A 16,627-nucleotide genomic window follows, 5' to 3' on the forward strand; every position below is an offset into this window, starting at 1 on the left:
GTGTGTTCGGGGGGGGGGGGGGGGGGGTATAGTGTTACAGTAAGTGCAATGTGTAAAAGTGTTTATCTTGCACCAAAAGGAACATAAATCTACAAATACACTATAAAACGCCTTCAATGTTGACACATGCTTACATGTTTTTACAGAAGTCTAAACTATATAGAGATTACATTTATGTTGTAAAGTTGTAATGCTTGGCACCTAGCTAAATCAAAATAGTGCTAGACATTGAGTCGGTAATAAATGTGTAGTGTCCTGTTACAGCTCTACTATGGGTGGTATGGTGTATTTCCTGAATGTCCCTTTAGATGTCCCCCTAGGTCTTTGGAGTTTTAGTTTAGTGCTCTGCTTGCTTCACTACTGCTGCATGACAGGTCCAGGGGCGATGGAACCAGAAGCGTACTGGGGTCACCATGTTTTTTTTTTCTCATCGGGTAGATGGGCGCTGGGCATCATGATTATAATGGATCTGTACTGCTGGACAACGTGATTAACGTTGGATGTACAGTATCTCACAAAAGTGAGTACACCCCTCACATTTTTGTAAATATTTTATTATATCTTTTCATGTGACAACACTGAATGAAGAAATTACACTTTGCTACAATGTAAAGTAGTGAGTGTACAGCTTGTATAACAGTGTAAATTTGCTGTTCCCTCAAAATAACACACATTCATTAATGTCTAAACTGCTGGCAACAAAAGTGAGTACACCCCTAAGTGAAAATGTCCAAATTGGGCCCAAAGTGTCAATATTTTGTATGGCTACCATTTTTTTCCAGCACTGCCTTAACCATCTTGGGCATGGAGTTCACCAGAGCTTCACAGGTTGTCACTGGAGTCATCTTCCACTCCTCCATGATGACATCATGGAGATGGTGGATGTTAGAGACCTTGCGATTTGAGGATGCCCTGCAGATGCTCAATAGGGATTAGGTTTGAAGACATGCTTGGCCAGTCCACCACCTTTATTCTCAGCTTCTTTAGAAATGCAGTGGTCGTCTTGGAGGTGTGTTTGGACTCACTCTCATGTTGGAATATTGCCCTGCATCCCAGCCTCTGAAGGGAGGGGATCATGCTCTGCTTCAGTATGTCACAGTACATTTTGGCATCCATGGTTCCCTCAATGAACTGTAGCTCCCCAGTGCTGGCAGCACTCATGCATCCCCAGGCCATAACACTCCCACCACCATGCTTGACTGTAGACAAGATACACGTGTCTTTGTACTAGTCACCTGGTTGCTGCCGCACACGCTTGACACTCTCTGAACCCAATACGTTTATCTTGGTCTCATCAGACCAAAGGACATTCCTGTTCCAGTAATCCATGTCCTTGTCTTCAGCAAATTGTTTGCAGGCTTTCTTCAGATGATGCTTCGTTCTGGGATGACAGCCATGCAGACCAATTTGATGCAGTGTGCGGCTTATGGTGCTGCAGCTCAGTGTCAGGGTATTGGCAATCTTCTTATAACCTAGGCCATCTTTATGTAGAGCATCAATTCTTTTTTTTCAGATCCTTTAGCGAGTTCTTCAGGTGCCATTTTGAACTTCCAGTGACCAGTATGAGAGAGTGAGAGCAAAAACACCAATGTTTAACACACCTGCTCGCCATTCACACCTGAGACTTTGTAACACTAACTAGTCACATAACACCGGGGAGGGAAAATTGCTAATTGGGCCCAATTTGGACATTTTTACTTAGGGGTGTACTCACTTTTTTTGCCAGCGGTTTAGACATTAATGGCCATGTGTAGAGATATTTTGAGAGGACAGCAAATTTACACTGTTATACAAGCTATATACTCACTACTTTACATTGTAGCAAAGTGTAATTTCTTCAGTGTTGTCATATGAAAAGATATAATAAAATATTTACAAATATGTGAGGGGTGTACTTTTGTGAGATACTGTATATTGTGGGAATTTTTTGGAAGTTTTGTAAAAAAAAAACAGTGTGTTTATTTATACTTTTTGGTTAGGGGTACTTTGTACCCCTTATTATTCAAATAGGGGGCAACCAGTATCTGGGTGTCCCCTTATTGTTATAGAGGGCTTTAAGATATTGACTTACTCGCCGCAAGAAGATCCTCACAACCAGTAGGCCAGAATTTTCGGGAAGAGGACCCTGTCTTCATCAACATGGGGACAAGGTGCTTTGCCATAGGGTCTCCGATAGCAAGGTACCATCACACATTTAGGGCATGTGACTTGGTATGGTTCAGGAGAGGGGTCTGCATGCTTGTTCTAGGCCTTTCATGGCCATTTGTTTGACAATCCTTTGCCTATTATACTATAAAATGGCCATTATTGTTTTTAACATTTGTCTTCTATTGACTTCAGTGGGTTTTAGACTTGGTACCAGAAATTTAGTAAAGTTTGCTTCTGGGGAACAAGAAATAAATGTAAAGACTGCCTTGGTTAAGGGTCTGGTGGTGCTTGGGTGAAGGAGGGGGACCACCTGCAGGTTGTAACAGTTCCTTTGTCTGGACCATGTGCCTGGAGACCCCATACTGATGTATAAAACCCATAACAACCTGTAGATGTTTACTTACATGATCAAAAAATTGGTTGCTAAGGACAACATAGTTCACATTTCAGACACCGTGACAGATAAAGCTATTCATAATAAATGTAAAGGCATGTTAATTTTGAAAGAAAAAAAAATGCATGGTTGGTTTTTTAGCAGGAAGAAAGGTTGTTTGCTATGGAGGACATTTGGGACATTACTAAAAAGCAATAACAAATGGTTTACCTTTACAACCCTGTGAAGACAGATTACATTAACACAATATTTACACACTAGAATTGAATAGGAAAAATTGGACATGGCTCAGAATTGTAATGATCTCAGAAGCAAAATTAAAATGCAAAAGAAGAACATTTCAGCATAACACAAGAGCCATGACACCATGGTCATACTTTGAAGTTCTGATTGTCAGACTTGGAAACACTCAAAGTGATTGTCAGACTTGAAAATATATAAATATATCTTAAGCATATTTTAAATCTTCCTGAACTTGTCAATAGAGCCGTATCACATCTAAAACATCTCCCTGTCAATTCATTTTGAAAAAAACCTTCTTTAGGTTTCAGGAGTATAAAAGAGTGAAACTACACAGCTTTACATGGCTCTGAAACTGCTGTATTACATGTACACCAGGGACGTGCAGGGAGGTCAGTGGCTGGTGAGGCACTGGCTAGTATCAGAGCCAGATGCACACAGGTTACATACACCGTGATCGTTAGAGAGAGAGAGCAATAATTCTAGCACTAGACCTCCTCTGTAACTCTAAACATGGCTAAACTGACAAATTACTGAAGTTTGAAGTTATAACCTCCAACCTGTAATTTCACAGTAAATAGATAAATAATAAATGATTATGTTACAACATATAGCACATACATATATGATTTAGCTTGAATATAACCTAATACCTTTTATAGTACCTTTTCAGCAGGCAGCAGATTCTTATTCTCAATCTTAACGGTGTGAGGAAAACATGGGATTGTGGGTAAATCTTATACACATAAACACAGGTTTTTTCCTTGTAGTTATAAGGGCTGGGCTGAAAGGGAGCATTTGTCTTTTATACACATGCCCCTTCACACATGCCCCTTCTATGACACTGCAGTGAGAGGCGTGCCTCCACTGCAGCATTTTTATTGGACAGCTGGGACCAATGGTACTTTACCATTGGTCCAAGACTACCAGCTGTTTATTGAGCTCAGTGCCTCTGACAAGAAGTGAGGAGAGGCACTTGTGAGCTCATCCTCTCAGTCTGCTGCAAACAGAGTGTGCCAGCTTGTATTTAAAATGGCCGCTCTGTATTTAGTTTCTGACAGGCTGCACAAGGAGCCCCATATCTCTGGAACCATAGGTTTAAGCAGTAGTGGGGTAGCACCTAGGCTACATACCCCCCAAATGTGGGGTCTCTATGACCCCAGGTCGCCGAGCTATGACCCTTGAAGCCCAATTTTTTTAAAATGTTCATGGCACCTGCCTCCCATGACTGCATGTCCCTGATGTATACACCTCACTATTTACTATATTATAGATGGTCTAGTGCACTTGTAATCTGAGAGCAGTATACAGTATATGTAGTATAGGATTGTGAACACTTGACCACCTGACCATCACACCTACAGTATGGGGCCCAACGTATGTAGACACCCTACAGTTATAGAAAATAGTGCACTTCAACCATGTGGCAGCATATTGGGAAAGAGCCTTTTCTGTTCCAACATAGCTGTGCCCTTGTGCACAAAGACTTGGCTTGACAAGTTTGGTGTTGAGGAACTCAAGTTGGATGAATATATTGGAAATTAGAGCATCAATTGCAAACCAGGGTTTGTTCAATAACAGTACCTGACCTCACAAATACTCTTTTGGCTGAATGGGGACAAATCCGCACAGACCCACTCCAAAATCTTAAAGAAAGCCTTCCCCAAAGGAGTGAAGGCTGCTATAGACACAAGGGAGAGCCATGCATCTCTATATTTATACTCGTGAATTTGAAATGGGATGATAAAAGAATTCATATAGCTGTAATGATCAGGTGTCCTCCAAATATTGGCCATATAGTGGAGGCAATATAGGCAAACCCCTGTATATTTTTTAAGTAATGTTTGTATATTTTGGAAGAATAATAATAATTTTTGACAAATCAGAGCAATACTCGATGTGATGAAAAACGCATGAGCATAGGTTAGCTGCCACGAAAGCTGCATATCAAAATGGATCAGTAGATCCACAGATATGGGCAGCAAGGCTTTAGCAGGCTTTAAGGAAACTTCAGCACAACCAGAAACTTTTTGATTACCTGTTGAAGCCTCCTAGCAGCTTGTTTATAATGCCAGCCAGCGCTCCCATTATGATCTGTGTTTACCATTCCTGAACCAGAGCTGAACAGTGCTTTAAAAGCCTCAGCAAAGCTACTTGAATGTTAACAAAATGCTTTGTAAAACCGTATTGTACACAGTGCTCTTGTACCAACTGAAGCCTGAGTTTACGTGATTTAAAGTGTCCCTGTCAGCTTAATAAAATATCTATACTAACTTTCCTTGCATGAGCTATCACAGGTAGTTTTTTTTTCAAGCAAACAAGGAGAGAGGCGCCTTTGGGTGCAGTACTTAAAACAGTTTAAAAAATGAATTTAAAATTAAAATTAAAAAAAAAACACAAGTAAAAAAGAAGCCACTCACATTTTGGTGGTCAATCGAAAACGTGTGGAGTCAATTTTCCAGGAGGGTAGGTAGGTATCATCAAACAAACTTTCCCTTGGATTTTTGTCTGAAGGGAGTTGTCCGGTCACACCCATAGCATACACACGCTCTGACTTTTTCGGCAACAAACACGAACGTAGTGACGTTTCAACGTACTGACGAGAGTTTAAAAGAGGAAGTTCAATTCTCCGGCGTCACCCTTTGGGCTCCTTCTGCTAATCGAGAGTTAGTAGAGGTTTCGTCTGTGTGCATTCGCGATTTTCAGTTTCGTGCAATTTTTTTCATTTCTGAACGTCCGTTCGTCAAGCAGACATGTTGCGCAATGGGGTTGTGCTAACTTGACCCACAAAAAAATATAGAAATATGTTTGATTCATATAACCAAAATACACTAATCCACAGTAAAGACATTTGTTTTTACTCCGTCAGTATCACCAGCAAAGCAGCTTTTAGTATTATCACATTATAAAGAAGAGAATGTGGGCTGCTTTTCTTGATTTCAGAACTTGCCGCGTCACGAATGTGCGCTTTCAAATACGAACGCTAGTTTTACCAGACAGAACGCTTCTGGCTGGTCTTTGCTTTTGAGAATGCGCGTTTGTACTTTGGTCGGACTATTTTGAAAACTTGCTTATTTTGAAGTTTGTTGGCAAAAAGTCAGACCGTGTGTATAGGCCTTATGAGGCTATAGGCATGTGCATTTTGATGAACTGCAACAGAGGTGCATTGGCAAGTAAGTTGGACTGCCATTAGGATAGAATTGCACCAAACTGCACCAATACGCAAAACATACAAAAAAATTACTTACCGTACCACATCAAAATATTATGATAGGGCCCCAAAATAAAACCTGGAATATTTTTTTAGCCTACATTGTAACATTTTTGCTGTACAGCAGACACCATAAGGTTTCACCTCCCACCTGAAAGGTACATCCATCTCCCCATTGTGCTACTGAATCCTACTGAATGTCCAATGCAAATACACATTTTCTTAATGCTTAGCTAAGAAAGAACATGCCAGGCTTCCAAATTCCTGTTTGGCTTTACAGCTACATTGTAAAATGAAGCATGCATCAGATAGATTCTTGTAATGCAGTGTCATTTTAACTGGTTACCTTCTTCTATATTTGTTTTGCATTGAATAGCATTGGATATGTGAACGACCTGTCATATGTGCTATGTAAACAACTGGAAATTACTACTGTGATCTTTTCAGATGGAGCATGCATTGTGTTCAGGGATACTGTGGCAGGAGATCAACATATTCTGTAATCTAAATTGTCAGACGCATTGTCAAAATTGCTTGTCTGACTCTTATCCTTAATTTTATATTGCCAAGAGATGCATTTAGATAACATACCATGAAAGAAAAAATAAACACATTTTAAGTTGGGCATAAACACATTTTTGTCAGTACTGAAAAATACAATATTTTCTATTCTTCAGAAATTCCATTGACCATGGTCTATTGTGACTTCCCTATTCTGTTTGTAACCAACTGCACTTTTTTCTAATGTCTGACATTTGAAGCCATGCTGGAAGTCTTTGTGCATTAAATCTTAACCTATGCACTGCTTTAAACTATATCTAAAGCCAAAAAATGTTTTCTTGTTTTGCATAGTAGGTAAGGATTAAAACAAACCTTTTTTTGTTTCTCATTCAGAAAATTTCCTATCACTTCTTATTCTGTAGACACAACATGAAGTGAAAGGAAATCTCTCCAACAGAGAAACCCCATCTTAAACAGTTCTCACATAAATATGTATCCCCATTAATAGATCCCCTCCTCTATTCCTTTTCTGGTGCCATATCAATGTTTTTTGGCAAAGGGCCGGCGGTGTTTCCAACTGCATGATAACAGCTAATAAAATTTAAAACAAATACAATTGAATATGTTGATCCAGTGAGTTATCCAATTGCTATTAAAGGTTATGAAAAAATGCTCCCTTGTTTATTAAACTGGGCCTTCTTTATTTAGAGGTGTTTACCTTCTTCCAGACAACCTTGAATGGACCAGTGGTGGCCCGTCCATAAGGGGTGCAGGGGCACCGCACCCTAATCCATGTGCCCGGCCCTTAATCTACATTCAGTGTGCTGGACGCATGGATTCCAATGTTTTTTTTTTTTTTTAGAAACACATGGTTAGACCCAGAGGCTCAAATTGGCTTAAAAAAAAGGGTGGGCGCGGGGGTAAAAACACTACGCCCTAAGCCGACCCAGTTATGGAACAATAGTGAATTAATATTCACTATTGTCTTCCTGATTCTCCTCCTGGCCAATCAGGGGGCGGGTAATGAGACCCAACTGGCTGAGAGGAGAAGCAATCATATTGGCCGCTGAGGGGGAGGAGGAGAAGACGCAAGGGAAGCCGCCGTGAAGCAGATTAGGAGGAGACGCAGGCTGAAGCCGATGAGGAGGAAGCTCTGCCTGCGACCTGGATGGGGTAACTGTGGGGCTGGTGGGCTGACGATTGAGCGATGGGGGGAGTTGCGACCGACTGACCGGGGGGGGGAAGATGTGGTGCAAGGTTTTTGCCTCCCCTCCCCAAAACTCAAAAAATGGAGCACCAGTCACCACTGATGGATATGTGTCTTTTATCAACCTAATTAACTATGCTATTATTTATGTAGTTATATAATTGGTCTGTCTACCTGTTGATAAAATATCAGCCACACAGGGGGCGCACTGTTTTAAAGAGTCAAGGGCTTGGAGGGGTTGATTTACTAAAGACAAATAGACCACTCAGTTTGCAAGAGAATGTGTTTCAGAGCTTTGTGAATTTAATGAGCAGGTTTGGATGCCCTCTTATACATACACTGTATAACTGCAGACTGTACAGATTTTTAGGACATGAACATGAACACATTTATTTACATTAAGATTTTATGTGTCTTAAAACGTCAAAAAGACTATATTCAATTTAACCACTTTTGAACCTGTCACATTACTTGCAAAAATTGCATATATTCATTGCCAGCATATGGACAGCATATGGCTGACATAAGCCACTTGTCTTGGTCTCTTGCATAACAAAATCATGCAATCCTAAACCACAAGACTTCTCTTACTACTAGATTGACAACTGTGTGAGCCAATGAAATTGCTGGTCAAATGTATATACTGAACACTCTGATTGGCTGTAATGATATTAAATAACCATAAAGGGATTGCATTTTCATTTATATCATCCTACAGATTAACCTGCACATTGTCAAGCAATTTCATTTTCCATTTTCATCATTCCTTATTTCACCCACAAAGCAATTTTCGGCGATGCTCTTTGAGAGCTCCCATTGAAACAGTGGCGTTCTGCTGAAGTGGCAATTAAACAGTATATAAAAACCTGTAATCATGAAACATCAGGAGCTGACCTGGTTTAAACATGCAGCATCTGGCTCTAGAAAACTAGCCTCGCAGCCATCTCCCGAGGTGCTAACATTGTTTTATGGGCTAATACTTTATTTTAAGTGCCCCATCATTACCAAAGTAATTTTGCATTCATGGCAAGCTCCTCTATTTTAATGAAGTTACTTGGTATGCGCAGTTGTAATGCAGAAGCATTTGTACTCTTGATCCTGTCATCTACCATGAGGTAATACAATCCTGAGGTGAGCTAATTAATATGGCACCCTTTCATTTCTGAAACGCATAATGCCCTGTCCAAGTCCAAGTGGAATCTAACTAGTAAGTAAGAATTGGATGAGATCTTGTTGATGCCAGCTTCAACTTGAAATAAACGACTTAACAACAATGTAGGAGGTTACATTTTTAGCTTACGATATTTTTAGTTGCACAAATAAATAATTGATATTTATTTATTACAGAATGGGGCATGTATGATATTATATAATCAGTTTGTGTCTATGTGCGTATAACTTTTTTAGAGAACTTATCTAGTTTCTTTAAATGACCCTTTGACTTCTTGGTAGTGGTAGAATTTGCTACCTCTTTTCAGTTCACACAAATTCCTATTGACCAACAAGGCAGCCCAACATAGTGAAGCTTCAAAGCCTTTTTTTTTTTTTTAAATGGACTGATCGTTGGTGAAGGTGCTGCTATTTATATTCCTAGAACTGGATAGATAGATATCTTAAGCAATACCTCCGCCCTAAAAATAAGTTCACTTCAGCATGACAAAGGTCAATGAACTAAAGGATGTAAACTGCATGACTATATGGGAGAACGTTAACGTTTTACTGGAGAAACTTTTTTCAATTGGATCTGTTTCTTGTCATTGTTCTGGACTAAGGTCATCCATTATATATACTGCTGATTCTTGAATGTCATTGAGTTGTCTGACTAAATTGTACTTCTGTTTCTCCTCAGATTGATACTTTGGCTGCTGAGTATCCAGCAATTACAAACTACCTCTACCTCACCTACAATGGACAGGTACTGGGATATATTTTGGAATACATTTTGGCGCAGTGATTCTAGTTTAAGGCTAAATGCATAAAATAATAAAATAACCGATTAAGTTCAATTATAGCTGGAATCTGTTGGGCTTCTCAAGCAATCAGATGTATCTATACTTTTCCTGGCTTAGGCCCTGTACACACGATCAGTCCATCCGATGAGAACGGTCCGAAGAACGGTTAACCGATGAAGCTGACTGATGGTCTGATTCCCCTACACACCATCGGTTAAAAAAAAGATCGTGTCAGAACGCGGTGACATAAAACACAACGACGTGCTGAAAAAATGAAGTTCAATGCTTCCAAGCATGCGTCAACTTGATTCTGAGCATGCGCGGGTTTTTAACCGAGGCTTTTGCATACTAACCATCGGTTTTGACCTATCGGTTAGGCGTCCATCGGTTAAATTTTAAAGCAAGTTCTAAAATTTTTGACCGAAGGATAACTGACTGATGGGGCCCACACACGATCGGTTTTGACCGATGAAAAGGTCCTTCAGTCCGTTTTCATCGGTTTTGACCGACCGTGTGTACGCAGCCTTAGTTGTTGCCCCATTGGGGTTTTCTCTCGCCTCCTGTTTTAATAATAAAGAAAATACTATTTTAAAAATGTTATAATTTTGTACAAATACAATTTTGTAATGGCAGTGTCAGTTCAGGAGGGGTGGGGATGGGTGCATTAGAGGAGCCTTCTTTAAAGGTACATGACAAAATATTGACATTTTAAATGGATGGATAACATTTTGTTCAGTCCTGTATTTTTTTTTACTTACTCTACGTGAAAGTACAGCAATCATTTAAAGATTGAATTTGCTGTGGACAATATTGAACGTTCGGAGACTGTTCTGTTAATATTCTTTGAACCCCATCACTCTTACATTTAAACTAATTTCGAGTTTAGAACCCAAATTTGTTAAAATATACTCCAATCCCCATCTCACAGCAAAGTTTATTGAGGCATGTGGTATTGGTCATGCTTTAAATCTAATTTTATTCTCATATTTTCACCCCTAAGTTTGAATAGGAAAGGTCATGGTGTGCTCTTTTCTACAGTATTTTGGTGGCTCGATTTTAAATGCAGCAGAAAATTGGTTCTTTGCTTGCTTTCTTGTTCTAGATATTATCCAAAATTTCACAGTCATTGTGTAAAACAAGCAATTTATTACAGCAACATGAATTTGTTGAGTATTTGTTCACTCCAATTAATCCGTGCATGGGCATAGAAATATAAATATGAACCTATCCTGCACATTACTAGGAGTTTAAAGCAAACCCAAATTCACGTCACTTTGATAAATCACCCAAAAACCTCCTGGTTGAGTGGGATGCATTTGGTGGAATATGCATGGGAAGGTCTGGATGTCTTTCTATTCTAGGAGATTGCCTTTAATCCTCAAAACACTTTCAGTACCAGAACCCATTCCTCATGTTCTTCTCAAGGGAAAATGTCACACTGAAGGGTAGCCATTATACTTTTGGGCTGAAGATTTACAAACCTAATGGAATCATAGGTTTTGATGACACTCAGAAATATACTGAGCACCATCCCGTAATGATTTTTATGATCCATTTCTCTTCACAATGGTTAATACATCTTCTCATTTCTCTTCCAGGAGCATGATATAAAGTTTGATGACCACGGAATGATGGTTCTAGGTTGTGGCCCGTATCATATAGGTATTGTCTGAGTCCAGCTATCTTCCCATTTTATATACAACAGAAAAAGTTTATATAGCAAAACTGCAATAAGAGGTGTTTACTGTAATCTGAAGTAGAAGAGAAGTTTCGAAAAGTATAGAAAAGCTGCATTCAGGTCTCTCGCTTTACCCTTCAATGAAAGTCTCCAAACTTATTTTTAAACAGTGTTCTTTTGTATTCCTTGTAATCCCTGTGCATCTTAATTCACCCATTATCCCCTGACTTCCGAAGAAATCAGAGCAAAAATAATTACTACAATTGAAATCTGCAATATCTCAGGATATATTATTCAATACAGTCTTATTTTTCAGTCACTAGATAGGATGAAGAATGAAGCCCTGTACACACGACTGATTTTCCTGCCAGGAAAACTGCCAAAAGAGCTTTTGGCCAGGAAAACCGGACGTGTGTATGCTTCCTCGCAGTTTTCCCATCAGGAAAACAGCTGGGAATCCCGTTGGGAAAATAGAGAACCCACTTTCCTATGGGAAACATTGCGAGGCAGTGCCGATGGAGCATACACACAGCCGGGATTCCCGGCCAATGCTCCATGGGAGTTTTCCTGCCGGGTTCTCGGCTTTCCCCTCGGTTTTCTCGGAAGGCTTTTTACCGCCGAGAAGACCGAGCGTGTGTACAGGGCTTTACTGCCTACTAGATAGAGTTTAGGCATGTGTTTTCGTACTACCTGTTATTTTCCAGTACTTTTATACTATCTGTTATTTTCCTGTGCTACCAACACATAGGGGTTGATTTACTAAAGGCAAATAAACTGTGCACTTTGCAAAGTGCAGTTGAACTCTGCAAGAGCAGTTGACTCAGAGCTTAGTAAATAAGCAGATGCTCTGCTAATTTCCATCATCCAATCATGTGCAAGCAAAAATGCATTTTTTTTATTTTCCTTGCATGTAATTGGGTATTTTTTGCAAAGTGAAGCTTTACCTCATTTACTAAGCTCTAGAGCAGTCTGTTTGCCTTTAGTAAATCAACCCCATAGTGTGTAGTTGATTTTCCACAAGGTAAAGGTGTAGTGGCTCTATTCGTTTTTTCAGCTTTTTCCCCTTTATTTTCTCCGGATGATCCTGCTAGTAACACACTTACTGTCCTAGGATAACAAAAGTTACTGAACGGTATCTATGGAGGTGCAACGTTTAGCACCCCTAGGGCAGGAAGTATGTTAAGAATACAGAGCACACATTGTCCTCTACTAATCTTCATAACATAGTGGAAAGGTGTATAACAGTCCCCAGAGGGAGCTGGGACTGATGCTAACTGGTAGGAAGAAACAAGAAACACTGCTCAGTTGGGTGAATCCAGATAAATAGGTGAGTAAAGTGAATTAAAGGACTCCGCTCAAGGGTGCTAGCCAGGCTCACCCGCCGTACAAACTGCAAGAAGCATAAAACGGCTGCACTCCAAGATGATGAATATGAGTCCTTTATTGATCTATCCAAGTGACACACCACAGGAAAAAACGACAATCAAGGCATTAAGGCAGTCATGTTTCACATTGCATCAAGGATTAAGTACATGATACTGTGTGAAACATGACTGCCTTGATTGTCATTTTCCCTTTTGTGTGTCACTCGGAAGGATCAATAAAGGACTCATATCCATCATCTTGGAGTGCAGTCGTTTCTTCCTTTTTGATGCTAACTGGTAACAAACAGTACATCCGTTAGAAAGATCACAGGAAGTTATCTGCTCACTAGATATCTGGCAGGACCAACAGTTATTGTTTTGCCCTTATAAAACAGATAAAACCATTTCAATTATATATTTCACAGAAGAGGGAGGAAAAAGGAAAAGTTAATTGTTCAGGTTTTCATTCATTTGAAATCAATTTTTCTGGCTAACAAATGCCCCACTGATTTAAAATGGTGGCCCCCACATTTTTTGTTGACCTTAATTTTTTTATGTTTTGAATGATCCTAATTTAGTTATTTTTTGAAGATAAACTGCTCTTATATCTGTGTATTCTAACACAAAAAGCTTACAAGATATCCTAAGCCATGATTAACATATAAAATGCCTCCCATACTGTAATAAGGCTGATCTATAAACAGTTTCTTCAGATGTTATCACTTCCAAAGATAATTGTCTCAGTTCCTAGAACCTCTAATGAGACACATTTTCAACACTGGTGAGAAACAGAAAAGACATCTGGCCAAACACACCATCTCTTTCTCATTCAGCAAAGAACGGACAGTTGGTGCAGCCATTTGTTCAGATTAACACTTTCAGTTGAAATTACTTAAACGTTGCTATTTTATGGGAAACAAATGTTTGATCCAAAGTGACAGTTAGACATAATTCAGCCTCACTTGCTTTTTTAACTGTTTATATTATTCAATGTTATCTAATCTATTATGATTATATTAGTTCCAGCCAAATCTTTTCTTCCCTTTTGCATAAAGAAGGGTTCAAAATTCTGTCAGGTTTTATTGCTTCTCATGTCTCCATTTGGGGTTGTCCTGTTCATTTTCTGTGCCCGTGACATTGTCATCAGGACATAAAGTGTTGGAAATCTCTTCAATTAGAAAACAGGCAATAAAATTATTTTTTAAGTAGAAGATAAAAGGGATAGAACATATGGCATTGTTTTAATAATGCCCGGTTGTTGCTGCCCTAAAGACAACTTCCCCCCGTTCTTTGACTTTTGGGGCGCAAAGACAACAACAAAACTGGCTATTAAGGGACCTTTAGTAACCCCAATATAATGTCAATATGACATCTCCTGACATTTCCGTCGGAATAAACTGATGGGTTTTTCCGACGGAATTACGTTCAAGCTGTCTTGCATACACACGGGCACACCAAATTCGAACCATCAAAAACGCAGTGACGTACAACACTAAGACAAGCCTAGAAAAATTAAGTTCAATGCTTCTGAGCATGCGTCAATTGTTTTTAGAGCATGCATGTTTTTTTCTCCATCTAAGTTCCATACAGATGAACTGAATTTCCATTGGAAAAAAAGAGAAATGTTCTCTTTCTAACTCTGTCCGAATTTCCGACGGAAAAAGTCCGATGGGGCATACACACGGTCGGAATATCCGATGAAAAAATTTCGTCTGACTTTTTGCATCGAAATTTAGATCGCGTGTACATTACTTTTGAGAAAACACATTCTAACTATTTTGAATGTTCTCCATGAGTGATGTAGACCCCTTCGAAAGCGGGAATTGTTAGAAAACAAAAAAAGGCTTGTTGCATATTAATAGAAGTTCCCTAATGTTTGAGAATATTTGCTTTTCAGTAGAAGATGAAAGAGATAGAACATATGGCATTGTTTTATTAATGTCCGGTTGTTGCTGCCCTAAAGACAACTTTCCCCCAGTTCTTTGTCTTTTGGGGCAACAAAAAACGTAAACTCTTGCTTGTGGTAACCAAAATTAAAAAAGATTTCCGCTGGAATTTGGTTTAACCCCCCTGGCGGTATTCCCGAGTCTGGCTCGGGGTAAGATTTTTATACCAAGAGCGGTATCCCCGAGCCAGACTCAGGCTCGCCTCGCTGCAGCCACAGACAAAGTTACTTACCTTGTCCCTGGATCCAGCGATGCCGCCGCGCTGTGTGAGCGAACAGGTCCTCGCTCGATTCACACAGTGTCCCTGTGTGCCGCCAATCTCCGTTCCCTGCGACGTTACGACGCATGGGGGCGGAGAGCGGTGCCAGATTAAAAAAAGTAAACAAACACCTTACATACAGTATACTGTAATCTTATAGATTACAGTACTGTATGTAAAAAATACACACCCCCTTTGTCCCTAGTGGTCTGCCCAGTGTCCTACATGCACTTTTGTATAATAAAAACTGTTCTTTCTGCCTGCAAACTGTAGATTGTCCATAGCAAGCAAAAGTGTCCCTTTATGTCAAAAGCGGTTTTAGAGCAGCTAGAAAACAGCGATAATAAATTATAATCACTTGCAGAATTGTACGATAGCGATTTGTAGGGAAATTCATCATAAAAAAATAAAAGTGATGACAGCGACAATTCTGCAACTGAGTAAATTTTTGTGATTTTGAGTTGATTACATTATTGAATCATTTTTATTATAATTATATTATTATTTGTTATAATTATTTATTATATTATAATTTATAATTTTGTTTTTCAAACTTTTTCATACCCGGGATGCCTACTAGACTCTTGTTTGGTCAGATTTAAGCGAGTTATTCCTAAGAATTACAGGCTTACAGTATAAAACTTACTTGCAAAATACTGGTACCGCTTTCAGCACCTAAAATCTGAAATAATCATACCGCTAGGGAGATCTTTGCACCTGAGCTTCCGACTATGCATTCATTGCAAGAGGGTCTCATAGGCACTTATAATATTCTCCATTTCCTTTAGGCCTCTCATAAACAACCTGCTATTTGAAAGCCATGGGGTCAATATAATATTTTTTTATGTATTCATTATTATATGTGTGGCAAACCCTACATGGCAACAGTACTTCAGCCAAGGCAGGGAGCAAGTTTTGAGGTGAGCTTGGTTGTTTTATAATTATGTGTCCTCATACAAACAGCATTACATTTCACAGCATGCGGCAGAATGAGTGAGACTCTCCTGCTGTTAGGGGAAGTGAGTAAATTGAAGTTACAGTGCTTGTATCAAACAAATCTTCATCTTTTTCCTTTATAATTTATTTTTGTCTTTCTTTATGATTCAGGCAGCAGTGTTGAGTTTGATTGGTGTGCCGTTTCCAGCATCCGCACATTGCGTCAGCTCGGCAAGAAAACCGTGGTGGTGAACTGCAACCCTGAGACTGTCAGCACAGACTTTGATGAGTGTGACAAACTTTACTTCGAAGAATTGTCACAGGAAAGAATCATGGATGTGTTCCAACTGGAGGTGAGTGACACATATCCTAAAGTTTGGATATTTTTGATGAACTTAGGATAAAAGTAGATCCAGCCTAGCTAGTATATACTACACACTGTACTAATTTGATAAAAGACTTTTTTTTTGTGAGCTACAAAACAAGACATTTTCTCACAGAATTTAGCACAATTATGAAACAAAGTACAGCAATACTCATAATATTATCAGCATACATAAAGGGAATTTTTGCCATAGGCACCTGTTCAGTTATTTAAGCCTTTATACTGTATAGTGCGGCATCCTTTCAAGATGTTTTAGAATATACACTGAGCTGTGCATGTGCAGTTAGCCTTGCAAGCGGGTGGCTTTTCCAACACAATCTCTAAGGAAAAAACATGCATTCACAATACCAGCCAGCCAATTGGACTCAGAAGAAGACTTGAGCACTGCCTGGTGTAGGCCACAGCT

The 16,627-nt window shown here is 39.4% G+C and overlaps 1 protein-coding gene across 1 annotated transcript in view; it reads left to right on the forward strand.

Annotated features, from left to right (window-relative positions):
• Positions 1–16,627, forward strand: part of CPS1 (carbamoyl-phosphate synthase 1) — a 147,482-nt gene that overhangs the window by 89,039 nt on the left and 41,816 nt on the right. Inside the window, exons 23-25 of the mRNA XM_040357458.1 lie at positions 9,551–9,616; positions 11,252–11,315; positions 16,008–16,189. Coding sequence (XP_040213392.1) covers positions 9,551–9,616; positions 11,252–11,315; positions 16,008–16,189 — 312 coding nt within the window. The remainder of the gene's footprint in view (positions 1–9,550; positions 9,617–11,251; positions 11,316–16,007; positions 16,190–16,627) is intronic.

Source organism: Rana temporaria, chromosome 6 (assembly GCF_905171775.1).
Source record: "Rana temporaria chromosome 6, aRanTem1.1, whole genome shotgun sequence".
Lineage (NCBI taxonomy): Eukaryota > Metazoa > Chordata > Amphibia > Anura > Ranidae > Rana > Rana temporaria.